General features: G+C 44.5%; 1 protein-coding gene across 5 annotated transcripts in view; it reads right to left on the reverse strand.

The window, feature by feature from the left end:
* Positions 1–1,526: 1,526 nt before the first annotated feature.
* Positions 1,527–18,325, reverse strand: part of LOC310660804 (sodium channel protein type 5 subunit alpha-like) — a 45,883-nt gene continuing 29,084 nt past the window's right edge. For 4 of the 5 annotated variants that reach the window (XM_083406052.1, XM_083406049.1, XM_083406050.1 and 1 more), the window contains exons 16-24: positions 17,564–17,718; positions 14,974–15,147; positions 14,209–14,331; positions 12,425–12,709; positions 11,244–11,297; positions 8,618–8,755; positions 5,993–6,097; positions 4,907–5,177; positions 1,527–4,301 (exon numbers count right to left, since the gene is read on the reverse strand). In XM_083406052.1, the coding sequence (XP_083262178.1) occupies positions 3,070–4,301; positions 4,907–5,177; positions 5,993–6,097; positions 8,618–8,755; positions 11,244–11,297; positions 12,425–12,709; positions 14,209–14,331; positions 14,974–15,147; positions 17,564–17,718 (2,537 nt within the window). In that variant the 3' untranslated portion in view covers positions 1,527–3,069. The remainder of the gene's footprint in view (positions 4,302–4,906; positions 5,178–5,992; positions 6,098–8,617; positions 8,756–11,243; positions 11,298–12,424; positions 12,710–14,208; positions 14,332–14,973; positions 15,148–17,563; positions 17,719–18,325) is intronic. The other variant, XM_083406053.1, reaches the window with a different exon arrangement.

Genomic DNA, 18,325 nt, shown 5'->3' on the forward strand with positions numbered 1-18,325 from the left:
CACTGGAAGGGTCATTGGTCTGATCCAGCAAGCTGTTCTTGTGTTCTTAAGTGCTGCTTCCACTCTAGTCCTCATCCTCCAGCTCCAATCCGGCTGCTAGACTTGGAGTGGGATGAAGGAGCCATCTCTACGTTGACCTCCTTCCTGCTTTCTTTAAGCATTGCAAGCCACAGCTAAACGCCAAAGGCCTCCAAGCCATGGAGAGAAATCCTTGTCGTCCCAGATGGTAGCTGCATCTCTGCTGCCATAGAGATGGAGCCATGCAAGTCCATGTTATCAGGTTGGCCATTGCCCCTCACAAGAGGCTTCTCGTGCATCTCCAGCCGGGGGTGTCTTTGCCCCCAAGTGCACCAGTGGCAGCGGGAGGCGGGGGTTTTCACTCCCCAGACAACACATTACGGCAAACTTAGATGGAGTCAGTTCAACGTTTGGGTGTGTGTCAGCAAGGCCTCCCCCTCAGGTCTCCTTCACATGCAGAATGAATGGGCATGAGGTTGCAGCATTGGGTCCACAGGCTCCCCCTGTGGAACAGCGCACAGAGAGACCAGCGCAAATACAACTGTGCACATTTGGAAACCATGTGCCAAGCAAGTGCATGCGAATCAGGCCTTGGTACGCCAATGGCTGAGTGGTAAGGGAAAGGTTAGTCTTCTGAGCAAGTCCAAAAGATTACAGGTTTAAAAGGAATTAGATCTTCTCCAAGTAAAAACACGGAAAGCTAAGCACGCAACAAGAACAGATTCGGCTACGTTGAAGCCATTTGCAGCTGCTGACTCAAAGCAGTGATCAGCTCTTTAATGTATGAAAGCTTTGAGAATTGCAACGGCAAAGTCTACCTTGAACAGGGGTCTCTAGGGTGAGAGTGGGCACAGCCACCTGCATTTATTCTGGAGGAGCCCTATTAAATCCCATACGACGTCTACAACGTAACTGATTTGTGGAAAGCATCCTTGGCGTTCTCCTCCCCAGGGTCTGCTAAAGCAATACGTCGTCTGTATATCAGCCCTTGATACATTTGGGGTTGGTACAATTAGGATTAAATTACTGTTACATCATCGGACTTTGCGAAGAGTCATCTCTCCAGCAGCTTCTTGGAAATCGTGGCTAGAAAAATTGTCCAGGCAAATTAAACAGAAGAAAATTGCCACCTTAATTCCCTGGTTCAAAGCATCCTCCTTGTTCCTTAAATCTTGCAACTCTGACTAAGGGCCATTTCACACATTACAAGCAATCTAAGGTTGCCCTTTTCCTTTAGGTATTCATTTTCACCTTTAGCACCCTAAAGAATTTGAGAGCAGGTCATCTTAAGGACCAGCTGCATCCCTATGAACCTGCCTGGGTTGTAAAATGGACTTTCGGAGACCCTGTTTTCTAGACCACCAATACAATATCATTGATGGGCAGCACCCAGAGATGGGGCTTTTTAGTGGTGACTCCACATCTTTGGAATTCCTTCCCCAGGGAAATATGCACAAACCCATCAATGCTGTAAACATAACCCATGCTCTTTCCTCATTTCATCCATATTTCTGGATTGCTTCTTGGTCTGTTTATTGTATTATAGCAATGGCAGCAACATGGCTACAATAATATATACACATCATGGTGATTCTTGATATGTTTATCATATTCCAGAAGATGCTGTATCAACAAAACATGCAGCGGCTATATTGGTCAGACAGGGAGGTCGAAAGTATTACGTTCCAGTTTGGGCAGCAACCAGTGGTTTTATGAACGTTATTCTGCAAAGTGCCATGTACATGAAATATGTTACACAAAGAATAACAGTGGTGAATAGAACAGCTTTCTATCCAGTTGTTTCTGCGTTCATGTATTGTTTCCAGATGAGCAATTGAGTTATGACTTTGTATAAGCATTCTTTCTGCCTGTAGGTAAGTGATGAGCTAGGGCTGCCATGTTTCAAAAAGTGAAAATCCGGACACAAAAGTTGTTGAGCTTTTTAAAGTTTTGCCCACCCAAAAGGTCTTGAGCTGCTTTTGCAAAATCAAAAAATGGAAAAGGAAAAAGAAGAAGAAATAATCAAGTTTTTGAGCTATTTTTAAGGAGATTCGCCAAAATGTAGACTTCCAACATTTCCCTAGACATTTTAGTGATTTCCACCTGGACACTGATACCAGCTGCCATATTTCAGCTATGTCTGGGAAATTTGGGACGTACAGCAACCCTAGGTGAGCAGGTAGCTCCCTACTCTTCTGCCTCAATTTAGAACAGGCCTACCTCAAATTAGGATAACTGGGATCCATTGGGAACTAGGCTCGAATCAAACAATTTAAACTCAGACCCACTGCACACAGCTGCAGCCCAATCAGCAGCAGGGTGGGGCCTAAAGGCCTTCCAGGCCCCAATTCCACCCCCCAAAGAATCCCACTTTCCAGACTTAATTGGACGGGACGCAAGTCTTCTGGCAGCAGAGGGCTCAGCCTTAAAGTCTGGATGCTCTTCCACTGCAGACAGGAAGAATGCAGTTCTTAATTTCCTCTGGCTCAATCCACTGACCCAGAATGCATGGGTAAGTGCATTTCTCGTGCTTGGCAATGAGCACTCCCTGCCCTCGCTTGCACCCCCATGTTCCATGAGACGTATAGAAGACTCCCCACCAAATTAGAAATCTGAAACAATAAGAACCTGTGTGGACCACCAACACGGAGGAAAGGTAAACACTTGCCAAACTTCTTGGCTGGTGCATCAAAGGAGCCCTCTATTTCCAGACCAGAAAGAGCCGTATTCTGGTCCCATAGGGGCCAGCAAGTTATATTCTCCGTGGGCTTAAGCTCACTTCGGTGCAGTAAGGAAAGAATCACAGTCATCACAGCAATGATACCCATGTCTGAGAGATGATTCTAACATAAAGATAGCTTTTCACAGATCCTTCCCTTTTCATGCAGCTAGAAAAAAACGAGCAGTGCTAAAGGTAGTATGGTTAAAAAAAAAAAAAGGGCAGGTGTTCATAATCTGAGGGGTGGAGTCTTCTTGGATTCCCCAATAAGAGAACCATTGCTTTGTGTCTGAGTGGCACTGTGTCTGTTTAAAGGTGTGCTTGACCAGCATCTACACGTTAGACCTCTTGCCTTTGTCTGTAAACAGCTGGCCATCTCTAGCTTTGTCGTTTTTAGGAGACACTGCTGCTTCCCCCTCAAAAGCATCATCAAGTTCTCCAGTAACACTGCGGTAGGATGGAGGAATAGATTCCAAGGATGTTGTGTGGGACTTGTCCGTGTCTGTGATATAGTTTTCATTCATTAGCTGTGCAAGGAGGCCTTCTTGTTCCGGAGCATCTTCGTCGAGGATATCTCCATCGCTGGTTTTGTGTCGGTGTAAGAAAGAGGCCTGCTTCATGGAACGCTGGAGCAAATGACTCCGGAAGGCCCTCTGTATAACAGCAGCAGACGCCTCCTCGTATTTCCACCTGAGCGTGGTGGTGATTGGTTCGTAAGACGCCTTGGATGGGTTTGCTGCCATGAACTTCTCCTCCATTTGTTGCTTGAGGGTGTCCATCTCTCCCGAGTCTCCAAGAACCCTTTTGGTGAAAGCAAAGAGGATGTCCAAGCAATGGATCCTATCCCCAGTTACCATGGGAAGATCCATGGCCATCAGCTCAAGCACGTTTGGCTTCTGTATGCGCAAGGGCTCTGCCAGCGCATGGGCGAAGTTAGAAAGTTCGGAGAATGAAATAAACTGGGTAGCTTTAGGGTCAAACTTCTCCCACACTTCATAAAACATTTCAAAGTCATCGTCCCCTAAAGGTTCAGTGCTCTCTTCTGTGGCAACGTTGAAGTTCTCCAGAATAACTGCAATGTACATATTTACAACTATGAGAAAGGATATAATTATGTAAGTAACAAAGAACAGGATGCCTACGGCCGGGCTCCCACAGTCACCCTTGGAGAAAGTTGACGTCATGCCGAGGTTCGGGTCACAGAATGGAGGCCCAGTGTTCAATATGGGGCTGAGGAGTCCATCCCAGCCAGCAGACGTGGTGATTTCGAAGAGGCAGAGCATGCTGTTGGCAAAGGTCTCAAAGTTGAACATGTCATCAATCCCAGCCTCCTTTTTGACGTAGGCAAAGTTGGCCATGCCAAAAATGGCGTAGATGAACATGACTAGGAAAAGCAAGAGGCCAATGTTGAACAAGGCAGGGAGGGACATCATCAAGGCAAAGAGAAGAGTCCGGATCCCTCTGGCGGATCGGATCAGGCGGAGTATTCGCCCTATTCGCACCAGACGTATCACCCGGAAAAGTGTAGGCGAAAATGAAACCACAATGCCGGAAAGCAGGCTGCCTGAAGGGGAGAAATAAGCAACGAAAATCTTGAATGAACTGCTGCTCAGCAGGCTAACCCTTAATTGTTTAAAGTTAAAAGAAGCCCAGCAAGGGGTCACTTCTGCATTTTCTATTGTATTCCTAATAAAATGTTGTTGCTGGTGTCTGATTCCTTCCTGGGGGCTTTTATAACATAGTTTTGGAAGTGGGAGTCATAGTTCTAAAATGCCATGTATTTAATTTCGGGCACAGTTCAGCTAGAGTTGAGCACTTTAAAAATCCAATTTCTCAGGGTTTCCTCTCTGGTGGACTCCATATGGCAACCTCAGGGGACACAATCCATCTTTGGCCACAGCTCCCAGGGGTTCCTGGGACACCAGACATTTACATCATATTTGACAAATGTGGCTGTACCTAAAGAATTATCAGAACTGTTGTTGGCCCCCTGGCAGAGCTACAATCCCAGCACCCTTAACAAATTACCATTTATTGGATTCTTTGGAGGAAGTCATGTGCTTGAAATGTAATTCAAATGTGTGGTGTATGTGATGAGGTTTAAAATGCTTCAACTCTGGTTGGGTTGCTAAGAGTTAGTCAAGAGTACATTGCTCTGTAGAGACTTACCAACAATTGACATGATCACTACCACCAGGTCAAAAATGTTCCATCCATTCGTGAAATAGTAATATCTCAGAGCCACCAGCTTCATGACACACTCTATTGTGAAGACGACGATGAAGAGGATGTTTATTTTGTTAAGAACAAATGTCTTCCCTTCGGACTGGTCGTCTGATTCCACCATCATCGTGACCATATTAAGGCAGATAAGGGCCATGATAGCAACATCAAAAGCTTGGCGAGTTACGATGTCGAAGAGGAATCCTTGGTATTTGTTCTAAAGGCAAGGGGAGAAATATTCTCCAGGATTTGTGTAGAATCCATACATAGCTACCTATTATCCTTCAATAATTTAGTCGGACAACAACATATCAAAATTTGCTTAAACCAAAATAAATAAGGAAGGAAGGAAGGAAGGAATGATCAAATATCCCTTTCAAGTGGAAAGAGGTTACTTTCATTTGTTATTGGGGGCCTTCCCACACCAAGTGGAATTTCGAGTTAAATGTAAAAAAAAGAGAGAGGATATTCTGGCCTTTCAATGAGAATGATACTGTGTTGATGCCATGAAAATCCTTGCATGCCTGAGCTGCATTGCTTCCACAATAAACTTACATCTGGAACAGTGGCGTAGCGTGGGTTGTCAGCACCCAGGGCAAGGCAAGTAATTTGCACCCCCTAACCCGTGGATTTGCGCCCCCTAACCCATGGATTTGCGCCCCTAACCCTACCCCCCAGATGTTGCGCCCGTTGCGGCCGGCCCCCCCTGCACCCCCCACGCTACGCCACTGATCTGGAAGCACCCTCAGTCCCGGCACTTCTTCCAATATACTGAAGGAAATGTGAGATTACTTACAATTTATCCAATGGAAGCATTCACTCACTGCCTTTAAAATTTCCATTTACTTCCCTATTGCAATAACATACCAGAGTGCTCTTAATTCTCAGTCCCAAGATTAAACTTTGTATTCACCAACAAAGTTTGCTCTGCATCAATCAGTCTGTTAATCATACATTAGAAGTCTTATTCCTTTTTACATTTCTGTTCACCTATTGGAAGTCTTTCGTCTAGAACAGTTGACATATACTCACCAGTGGCCGTGGGATGGGTTTTTGAGGTTTCTTGGACCCCAGTTTCTTCATGGCATTATAATATTTTTTTTGTTCCTCCGTCATGAAGATGTCTTCTCCACCAAACTGCAAGGAGATAAGACAACTAACATTATTGGGTGCAGATTACCGTATTTTTTGCTCTATAAGACTCACTTTTCCCCTCTTAAAAAGTAAGGGGAAATGTGTGTGCGTCTTATGGAGCGAATGCAGGCTGCGCAGCTATCACAGAAGCCAGAACAGCAAGAGGAATTGCTGCTTTCACTGCACAGTGATCCCTCTTGCTGTTCTGGCTTCTGAGATTCAGAATATCTTTTTCTTGTTTTCCTCCCCCAAAAACTAGGTGTTTGGCCACAAGAGGGGCCTGAGCACCAGAGCACTCTCCCCTCCTGCGGTTTCCTGCACAACTGGTGTTCAGAAACATGCACCTCCTGTTCTAATGCTGCCTTTTGCCACCAAAGAGCAAGCACAGGGCTGATTTCCTATTTGGGATAAGAGATGCTTTAGGGATGTTGGAGAATTCCAACCAAAAAGGAAGAAGATATGTAAAGGGCTTGGTTTCATACATTCACCTGGGATCAGAAACGGAAATCAGTCAACGAATTCAATTGGTATCTGTTTGCATTTTTAATAATAATAATAATAATAATAATAATAATAATTTATACAACAGCCACTATGGGCAGCTCCTAACAGAATTAAAAGCACAAAAAACCTCAGACATTAAAAACTTCCCTAAACACTGAAATTAAAAGACGCCTGCTTCTTGGAAGAAAAGCAATGACAAACCTAGACAGCATCTTAAAAAGCAGAGACATCACCTTGCCAACAAAGGTCCGTATAGTTAAAGCTATGGTTTTCCCAGTAGTGATGTATGGAAATGAGAACTGGACCATAAAGAAGGCTGGTCGCCGAAGAATTGATGCTTTTGAATAATGGTGCTGGAGGAGACTCTTGAGAGTCCCATGGACTGCAAGAAGATCAAACCTCTCCATTCTGAAGGAAATCAGCCCTGAGTGCTCACTGGAAGGACAGATCCTGAAGCTGAGGCTCCAATACTTTGGCCACCTCATGAGAAGAGAAGACTCCCTGAAAAAGACCCTGATGTTGGGAAAGATGGAGGGCACAAGGAGAAGGGGACAGCAGAGGACGAGATGGTTGGACAGTGTTCTTGAAGCTACCAGCATGAGTTTGACCAAACTGCGGGAGGCAGTGGAAGACAAGAGTGCCTGGCGTACTCTGGTCCATGAGGTCACAAAGAAGAGTCAGACACAACTAAACGACTAAACAACAACAACAAACATTGTTTCATTTCCTTTACACTGAAATGAACGTGAGTGGGCAGCAAGGGGAATAACATAGAATTTGGAAGAAACAGAACTGCAGTAGAACAGAAATGACACAGATTGTGATGAATACAGGTTGGAATGGAAATCACTGCCTTCTTACATCCCTAATCCTTCTGCTGCCTTTTTTCCTCAAAGAGGCTTATACAGTGGTGCCTCGCAAGACGAAAAGAATCCGTTCCGCGAGTCTTTTCGTCTTGCAGTTTTTTCGTCTTGCGAAGCAAGCCCATTAGCGGATTAGCGCTATTAGCGCTATTGGCAGTTTAAGGGCTATTAACGGCTTTTTAAGGCTTAAGGGATTAGCGGATTAGCTGCTAAAAGGCTATTAGCAGCTTAGCGCTTCAGAAAAAGGGGTTGGGGAGCGGGGAAAAAACCTCAAAAATTTTCGTCATTTTCGTCTTGCGAAGCAAGCCCGTAGGGAAATTCATCTTGTGAAGCGCCTCTGAAAACGGAAAACCCTTTCGTCTTGCGGGTTTTCCGTCTTGCGAGGCATTCGTCTTGCGGGGCACCACTGTATCTTAACTTAATGCTTCAGTGCTTCAGTCAGAGATAAGGGATCTTTTTAGCTGTTATATGATGTCAGGTGACTGGCAGGTGGGCGTGGTTCTCCCGATACAGCCTGTGGGCCCAACAGAAAGGCCTGCTGAGTCTAATTAAGCCTAATTAAGGTCAGAGTTTCCCCATCAGAAGCATGAATTTTCTTTCACTGATGGTGGCTGGTCCAGTAGAAGGTACCCATCTAACTAGTCTGATTCTTCATTTAAAAAAAAAAAAAAAATATTTATTACTTTTCCAACCATTTAAACACTACATAGAAGAAAAAAAAATGGACAATACAATACAATACAAAAACACTACATAACACTAACACTAACACCTAACACTAACACATTAAACTAACAGAACACAACAAAAACAATTTAAAACACATCAAACAATTTCAATATCTTATCTTCCATTCACTTATTTCAACGACCTCCTCACACCTCCCTTTTTGTATTCCACTTCTATTAATTATTTCAGCAATTCCTTTCCATCTTCCTCTGTTTTCTATCCTATAGTTATCTTAAAACATTCTAACCTTATTTTTTCCTTTAACACTCTATTAATCTATTTATACTTAATTCCTTATAACATTTCTACTAAAGCCATATAACTTCATTCCAACTTTGTTCTAACATTCACTCATTAACTAGTCTGATTCTTCAAGGGATCACTTTCAACAGGCGTAAGGAAACAGAAACGCTTTCTAGATACTTACCTTTTTCTTTTGCTGATTAAAATTATCAATAATGACACCAACGAAAAGGTTCAGAGTGAAGAAGGAGCCGCAGATGATAAAAACCACAAAATAGATGTACATATATTTGTTAGCTTCCCATTTGGGCTGGTATTCCACCTGCAAATACGAAAAGCACATTGAGACATGACTGAGAAAAGAAAAGGGAAAAAGGAGAGAAAGGCAATTAAAGTGGGTAGGTTTGTGGCGACCCCTTGTTAACATTTTTCTCATTGGTTGCCGTACCAAGAGATGGTGGCTGCCTTTGGAGCTAAGCAGCTACAGCGCTGTCTCTGAGCAATTATCCAGAGAGGTTTGCAAGAGGGAAGTAGACATTTATCATGGGATCACTGAAGTTGCCCTCTGGCTCATTTATAAATCTCTTCCCATTGCCACAGTAAGTCACTTATGATGAATCTGCTTATAGCTCATTCTTTCACTAAGACAGTCAGAGCAGTTTATATATGGAGAGGCCCAGATAGGCTCCCATCCAGACTGCTTACAGGAGCAAACCTCTTTTGCTGCAGCAGTAGAACTGTGCCAGGTACCGTATTTTTCGCTCTATAGGACGCACCAGACCATAAGACGCACCTAGTTTTGGGAGGAGGAAAACAAGGAAAAAAATATTCTGAATCTCAGAAGCCAGAACAGCAAGAGGGATTGCTGCGCAGCAAAAGCAGCCATCCCTCTTGCTGTTCTGGCTTCTGGGATAGCTGCGCAGCCTGCATTCACTCCATAAAACGCACACACATTTCCTCTTACTTTTTAGGAGGGAAAAAGTGAGTCTTATAGAGCAAAAAATACGGTACCTTTCATGGGGCAAAGAAAGCTTAACACGTTACTGCGGATGGGGGGGAAGGTTGGTTCAGTTTGCATTTAAAGGCAAACCTTTGTAATTTGCAGTTTCCAAAACAATATGCAAACTGAAACACAGCCATCCTTCAAAATTCATGCTTCTCCAAATTTGGCAATACAGATCTCCAACACGTGTAAAAAAAAATAATGCACATACTAGGTTAAACTAGGAATATAAAAATGCTTATATTCATTAAAATAACAAACAAACATGCATTATATTTGGGGAAGTTGCTTTGCAAAACTGTATATCTTAGGCAAACTTGCGCACAAACGTGTGTACATTAGGAGAAATTTGCTGATGAATTTTCCGGAGGATTTTGCAAAAAATGGAAACTTATGTGGGAATATGAAGAACAGAACTTAAGACTGGAAAACTGAGGAACTGAGAGAAACTGCAACTTACATTTTCAGACCTGGCTACCCACTACCCTCCTAATATATATCTGTGTTGTATTCCTCTCCCGGACCTATTTTTTTCCTGTGGAGAAAATGTTATATAGATTTCCCAGTTTCCCCACTACAGATGGGAAATCTGTGGGGAGGAGCTTTAAGCAGCTGCTGCCACTCTCAGTCACAACTTCCAAGAGAGACTGTTCACAGAGCTCCTGTGCTATGCCTGGTTTGGTTCCCTGTTTTCACACAACACATTTCTTGGAAAGCCCAACCCTGTATAAAACCGATCACTGTGGGAAAGCCTAACCATATTAAACTGGAATTTAGGGAAACGTCAGGGCCTCACATAAAAGTACAACCCCTGTCTGAGAACTTTACAGCTCCATTACGCCTGTTTTGAATTGGCCCTTCAGGACCTCATACTGCGTGGTGCAAAATCGATTTGTCTCCTGTTTGGGTTTTCCTTAACAATACTTGAAAGGCTGTTTTCGGTTTTTTGCCTGTGCTGAAGGCAGGCTAAATCACCCAGGGTGACTTAGCGAGACCTTTTGCTGGGTCTTGAAAAGGCAAGTGTTTGATAATTACAGTTAATTGACACTGCAGGAGCAAGACTGCTATGTACAAAGCTGACCTCCCAGCCTGTCTGCCCAATTTAACCCCTTTATTTACAGCTTTGTTCTATGAAAATGATCACACTTAGGCACTCCGAGGGCTACATTAGATCATGTTGTGCTAAATGTTACCCTGCCTTGCTCCAAATCACTGGCTGCCGTGGTGGGTGGTTCTGGGAAATAAAGAACACTTTGATGGCAAAACAAGGGTGAATTCTACCAGATGTTACTGAGAGAAATGGAGGACATTAGACTGGATAAGCCTGAGCTCGACACACAACTGTCATTTTCAGTGCAGCCATAGAATAATAATAATAATAATAATAATAATAATAATAATAATAAAATTATTGTTTGTACCATACTCCTCTGACTGGGTTGCCCGTCTCACTGGCTTGTATATACTTCCAGCATATACAAAAACAAAACATGAAACATTAAGAAGCTTCCCTATAAAGGGCTGCCTTCAGATGTCTTCTAAAAGTTGTATAGTTATTTATCTCCTTGACATCTGATGGGAGGGCGTTCCACAGGGAGGGCACCACTACCAAGAAGGCCCTCTGCCTGGTTCCCTGTAACTTCACTTCTCACTGTGAGGGAACCAGCAGAAGGCCTCTCAGAGCAACATGTCATACACACTGACATTAATTTAGTTTGACTCTTGAGTGGGTTCCCTTACATTACGATTACACCACTGAGCAGGTGAAGAGAAGAGAAGAATGAGCATGTGCATTTCTGTAACTTACATCAGTTGAATCTGCTGCTGCATACATTATATCCATCCAACCTTTGAAAGTTGCCTAGAGGAAAAAAACAGACTAATATAAATACGATTAAGGTACGTCAATAGGTGTGCTGAAAGAGGGTGGGGAAAACCTAGTGAATCTTTTTGAATTCTTTGCATCAGTCTTCACTCAGAATATATTGTGCAGATATCCACACCTGCCTTTGAGTAAATATAGGCCAGTGACCCAAAGGATGCTGGTTTCTTAGATATGACGCCAGTCCTGCTCAGCTCAGGCTGTGAGGCACCAGCATTGATAAGCTAGCCAAACATCAGTGGTAGAAAGCATGCTTTGCACACAAGACTCTTCGATTCAGTCCCTGACATCTTCAGTTGATAAACTTAAGTAGCAAAACTTAGAAAGACCCTCACCTGAGACCTTAGAGAGCCAGTCAGAGGAGGCAGTGCTGTTCCAAATGAGTTTGGCTAAATCAAGCAGAGTTGGCTAAAGGTGGGATTTGAGAGCTAACAGGCAAAGTAACAAGCCACCAGGTCCAAGGGACATTCCTGGAGTCCTTAGAGGATATTACTAATGCTTTGAGCAATTAACTTATGGCTATAGTTATTATACATGGGACGCAGGTGGCGCTGTGGGTTAAACCACAGAGCCTAGGACTTGCCGATCAGAAGGTCGGCAGTTCGAATCCCCACGACGGGGTGAGCTCCGTTGCTCGGTCCCTGCTCCTACCAACCTAGCAGTTCGAAAGCACGTCAAAGTGCAAGGAGATAAATAAATACCACTCCGGTGGGAAGGTAAATGGCGTTTCTGTGTGCTGCTCTGGTTTGCCAGAAGCGGCTTAGTCACGCTGGCCACATGACCCGGAAGCTGTATGCCGGCTCCCTCGGCCAATAAAGTGAGATGAGCGCCGCAACCCCAGAGTCGGTCACGACTGGACCTAATATTCAGGGGTCCCTTTACCTTTATAGTTATTATACACTCAGAAGAAGTGTTACTTAGAAAGAAAGAGAATGGCTTATGAAGCAAGGATGAACCTATACACTGAGGGAGTTATTGCAGCAACAGCAGCTATCACAAAAGTCTTGCTTTTAGGTATCACTAAAGGCAACAGCACCAACAGTGAAGGCAGAAAGGAAAGAGAGAATGAGAATGCGGAGACAGATGCATTGTGCTAGAAGACCTACCACTTGGAGAAGAGCCAGGTAGCCAGAGCCAACATTATCAAAATTCACTTTAACTGTAATCCAGTATAATATTCCATCGGTCCTGTTGTGTTCCTTGCAGTCACTGAAGTTAGTAATTAGGGTCTCATTTATGCTGGCATTTTTTTCAGTCATGTTAACGCATTTTCCAAACTTTCCTGCAAACAAATTGACTCCCACAATGCTGAAGATGAGCCAGAAAATGAGGCAGACCAGAAGAACATTCATAATAGATGGGATGGCGCCCACCAGGGCATTGACCACAACCTTTGAAAGGTGGGGAAGAGGGGAAAGAGAAAGGGAATGAAACGATTTTTTAAAAGTCATAGTAATAACATAACTTTGAAATAAACAACTTACCTCAATTGAATTAGCATTCAATAACCCACCAGAATATAATAGTACACAATGAAATTAAATATCAGCAAACAACATTTAAACAGAGATTCACTCTTAACGATTAAAAAAATAATTGCCAAATTATAATCCATAAAAATATCAGCAAGTCGCAATGCAAAAAATACCACAATACATACAAAACAAAATACCACAATACATACAAAACAAAGACACAGAACTTATAAAATTATTTTAAAAATAATAATCCATTAACTTCACCATAATATATCTAAATAACAAGAAGGAAAACAGATTCCAGGGCAATAAACTGTGCCTTTCAACCTCTCTCCTCCCACACATGCCCCCAAATATAAATTGTGGGTTCAGACTGCATACTGAATGCCCCTACTCAAACCCATTCATAGGAAAGCTATGTTCAGATCAGCAGAAGTATAGTTAATCTCAACAAAGCATGTTAATGTTGAAAGGGCACCATAAGAAGTTTACTAGTCCTTGCCACTGCCATCTAGACTCAGTCCAAGCATGATAGATTCAAGTCGGTGTTCTCATGCAGTGTTAGAGATCATGATGGGGAATAGAGAAGGCGTGGTCTCTTAGGTATACTTGAACCAAGCGGTAAAATGCTTTAGAGATGAGAAATAGCACCCTGTGTTGCACACAGAACACAGGAGGGAGCTGTTGCAGGTGATGGGACACCTCAGTGAAGAGGTGACTTATTTCAAGAACGTGATGGTGCTACATTCCATGGAGATAGCCTGGTGTCATTTTGAAATGTGTGCTAGCATGAATGTCTTCTGTATCACAGCAACAGGCTGCTCTTCCCAGTGGCGTAGCATGGGTTGTCAGCACCCGGGGCAAGGCAAGTAATTTGCGCACCCTAACCCGTGGATTTGCGCCCCCGAACCCGTGGATTTGCGCCCCCTAACCCTAACCCCCAGATGTTGCGCCCGGTGCGGCCGGCCCCCCCTGCACCCCCCACGCTATGCCACTGGCTCTTCCATACTATTTACCGCCAAAGTTAACTACTGTGGGTTGTGGGTAACAAACTGTGTTGTGGGTAACAAAGATGTCTGCTGGACATCTATTGCCACTGCTATTTTTCTAGAAAAAGGGGTGCTGGAACCCACCACGAGAGCCTCCCTTGTTCTCTTAGAATGGCAATGGCACCCACCTGAGAGGGGCTGGAACTGAGTTCTGGCTGAAAAAAGGCCTGTCTGTTGCCAACAATATAGAACATGTTCATAAACCTCTCAAGACCCGCAGAAATCTTTGATGTGCCAAATGGGAATCCCTGTTCCAATCTACTCTACCACCCCCTTATCACAGTAGCCTTCAAAAGAAACAATTTACAAACCAAAGGCCTTTTCATAGGGATAATGTTCAGTGAGGGCGTTCATTCAACTTACCCTCATCCCTTCAAACCGTGACAGGGCTCTTAATGGCCTCAAAGCTCTTAGGGTTCTGAGAGACTTTATGGGACCCATGTCAGATTGTCCAGCCAAAGTTGCTACGAGGGTTACTAAGGAGACCTGCAGAAAAAAGTAGCGAGGGGAGATGTTAAGTAGCAAAAGCACAAAGGAACAATTTCACTATGCATCTTAATCTGCCTCCTAGCCATGCACAAACATTTTTCATACATGCTAAAGCACCGCTTTTTTGAATTATGGTGCTGGAGGAGACTCTTGAGAGTCCCATGGACTGCAAGAAGATCAAACCTATCCATTTTGAAGGAAATCAGCCCTGAGTGCTCACTGGAAGGACAGATCGTGAAGCTGAGGCTCCAATACTTCGGCCACCTCATGAGAAGAGAAGACTCCCTGGAAAAGACCCTGATGTTGGGAAAGATGGAGGGCACAAGGAGAAGGGGACGACAGAGGACGAGATGGTTGGATAGTGTTCTCGAAGCTACCAGCATGAGTCTGACCAAACTGCGGGAGGCAGTGGAAGACAGGAGTGCCTGGCGTGCTCCGGTCCATGGGGTCACAAAGAGTCAGACATGACTAAACAGCTAAACAACAACAAAAAGCACCGCTTCAAAACAAAAGCATAAAACCATTTTACACAAATTGCAGAGCTTCCGTTCAAGCAAGGAGGGTGCAAGAAAGCCTAGTCGCTATACCTTGAAAGCTAATGGCACCCATTCCACAGAATGGTTCAAAGGCAACACTTACATCTACAATTATGAAATCAAGCCAGCACCAAACATTTGTGAAATATTTGTGGAATCCATAAGCCACCCACTTCAACAGCATCTCCAGGATAAAGATGTAAGTGAACAATTTGTCGGCATAATCCAGCATGATTTTAACATTTGGTCTCTCACTCAAGTGTATATCTTCAAATGCCTGGAATAAGAAAGTTAAGATGTATCTTGCTACTGATCAAGCAGAATTTTTAATTTGCAGACTTCTTTACAATCTTTCCTTAATTGTGTGAATGTACTGCAATCTTCCAGTCCTACTGCATAACCAAAATACTGGAGCTGTGCCAAACATATATATATCTCCATGAGAACTGGGGGGCACAGGACACGACAAATGAATGATCCCAGGCAATCATGCGATGTTACAACACTGGCAACCCATAACATAAAATACTCAGGGCGGCTTACAATAAAGTAGGGACGCTTAAAATCCTCTGCACCTGAATTTTTCCTGGATTTTGTTCCAAACTATCTTACCCAGGTTGTGGAACAATACCAATCTATTAGCAAAAACTTGCTATTCTTCCATGCCGATTTCCAGATTTCACCTGGACCACTGTCAATGTGACATTTTGTGATGGTTTTCAGTTCTTTCCAACCATTAAATGGGATAGCTCAGTCGGTAGAGCATGAGCCTCTTAATCTCAGTGTTGTGGGTTCGAGCCCCACGTTGGCCGAAAGATTCCTGCAGTGCAGGGGGTTGGACTAGATGACCCTCGTGGTCCCTTCCAATTCTACATTTCTATGATGTAATGCCTTCCTCCTCTCTAGGAGGAGAATGTGCACATATATTCATCAATATTTATTTAGTTATTTGTTGTGTTTATTAGCTGCTCTTCATCACTGAAGATTCCAGAGTGACATACAATAGGGTTGCCATATTTCAAAAGGTGAAAATCCAGACACCAAAGTCAATGAGCTTTTTTCGGGGGGGGGGGGGATTTGCCATAAATATATTGATGGTAAAAGTGTTGGCAGGGACTGCCTGGCTTTTGACTTGCATCCTGTGGCGAGGCAATCCGCTGCGGCCACTGGTGCACTGGGCTCAGCCGAGGTGCCAAGACTGTGTTGCCCTTTTCGCTCCAAGGTTGCCCCAGCATGCTGCTGGCACAAGCACAGCTTGGGGTGAGCGCAGCTCCCCAGAGCCTCCAGCTGTTTGGGGTTCGGGGAGACCGGGGGGGGGGCACAATTTCCAGCCAATCCAAAGCCTCTGCATTCCTCCCCGGATTGCCTTGCTGCGCTTCCCGTCGGGCATGCGGCTGAGTCTGGCACGCAGCAGGAGCCATGTCTTCTCTGGCCAGATGCACTTTCTAGTGCACCAGACACAGGAAGGACAGCCAGGGTGCATCTCAGCCATCCCACAGGGAGGCTCAACGGGCACCTCGTGCTGCCTGCCGGGGTGAGGCCATCCTGGGCCAGTGAGGCAGCCAGCAAAGAAGGCCCATCCGCCCCGGCTCGGTGGGCGAAGCGGAGCGTGGCACTGCAGCTGGATTCCTTTTCCCCTGAAGGCTGGCATGCGCACACTTGAAGTCTCCTAGTTTCCCCATAGTGAGGTGTCCCAGCACTGACCCCTCTCAGAGACCCTCACTTGAGGCAATATTCCCAGGAGCCGCAGGGACCCCAAGCCCCACCCAGGAGCTCCCTGTCTGTCTCAGCACTCTGCAAGGGGAAGGGAAGGGCCAGATTGGAGGTGTGGGTCCCCTCAAGGACTTACTCCACCTGCCTCAACAGAAGTGAGGGACGCCTGCCCAGCCAGGCTCTAGCCAGGCGTGTGTCCGTCTGTCCCCTATCCCACTCACTTAGCCATTTGCTTCCTTTTCTGCCTTCCTTTTGCTGCTGCATCTGTGACTGTTGGGGAGGCTGCATCAATTTGCCATACGTCTGGGTTTCCCCAGTCGTTTTAACCCTTATCAGAAATTTTCCCCAGACACAATTTCCAAGGGCCCCAATCCCATCTATGTCCAGGAAAACCCAGCAGCCCTACATACAACAACTAACCAGCAAGTGACGTGATTACATAATTCATTAAACTAATGAGCACATTAAAACTACTAAAACACTTGACTGGTGAAATACAGTACAGAAAGAAATCTTGATATGGTGGCATGTGACATGCTGGTAAAAGAATAATGGGTCCACCATAATCTCAGAGAAATTTGGCCTTCCAAACAGCGTTCCCAGATTAAATATATATCCAATGGTGGTGGTGATAGAGGTGCATGAGTATTTCCCCAAACGGAAAACCTGATCCAAGCACCCAGTCAGGCTTCATTCTCACTGCAATCCTATGCACTCTTACCTGGAAGTGAGTTCCCATTGAACTCAATGTGATTTATATCAGAGCAGACATACATAGGATTGTACTGATCAATGGTGCTTAATACCATCTGGCTAGAGCTCAAATTCCCAAATCAGTAAAATATGCCCCCTGTGTTTGCCAGCATTATTTCATCTTGCAATGGGGTGGTGGTTTAGAAATATAACCTTTCTTTTCTCTGCTCTGTCCAGTGTGCCACTTAAGCCACAGAGTTTTGCATGTGAGAATCAGATTAACATACCAGAGCTCCGCTGCTCAGCAGAATCATGAACACAATGAAGCTTTCAAACCAGTTGTGCTCTACAATTCGGTAGCATGTCTTTCTTAGGTTCCACCATAATCTGCCTGGAAACTTTTCCGTGTTCACCATACACCAAGGATAACGCTGAGCAAATTCTGAAAGAGACACACAATAAATAATAATCCGCATTATGGGGCTGGTACAAACCTTGTACAAGTTAAACAGTACTGGCGAGGGGACTGACAAAGCTAGATCAAGGGAAGTAATAGTGCCACTGTATTCTGCTCTGGTCAGACCTCACCTGGAGTACTGTGTCCAGTTCTGGGCACCACAGTTCAAGAAGGACACTGACAAACTGGAACGTGTCCAGAGGAGGGCAACCGAAATGGTCAAAGGCCTGGAAACGATGCCTTATGAGGAATGGCTAAGGGAGCTGGGCATGTTTAGCCTGGAGAAGAGGAGGTTAAGGGGTGATATGATAGCCATGTTCAAATATATAAAAGGATGTCACATAGAGGAGGGATAAAGGTTGTTTTCTGCTGCTCCAGAGAAGCGGACACGGAGCAATGGATCCAAACTACAAGAAAGAAGATTCCACCTAAACATTAGGAAGAACTTCCTGACAGTAAGAGCTGTTCGACAGTGGAATTTGCTGCCAGGGAGTGTGGTGGAGTCTCCTTCTTTGGAGGTCTTTAAGCAGAGGCTTGACAACCATATGTCAGGAGTGCTCTGATGGTGTTTCCTGCTTGGCAGGGGGTTGGA

Source organism: Podarcis tiliguerta, assembly GCF_965153285.1.
Source record: "Podarcis tiliguerta genome assembly, chromosome: 12".
Taxonomy (NCBI): Eukaryota; Metazoa; Chordata; class Lepidosauria; order Squamata; family Lacertidae; genus Podarcis; species Podarcis tiliguerta.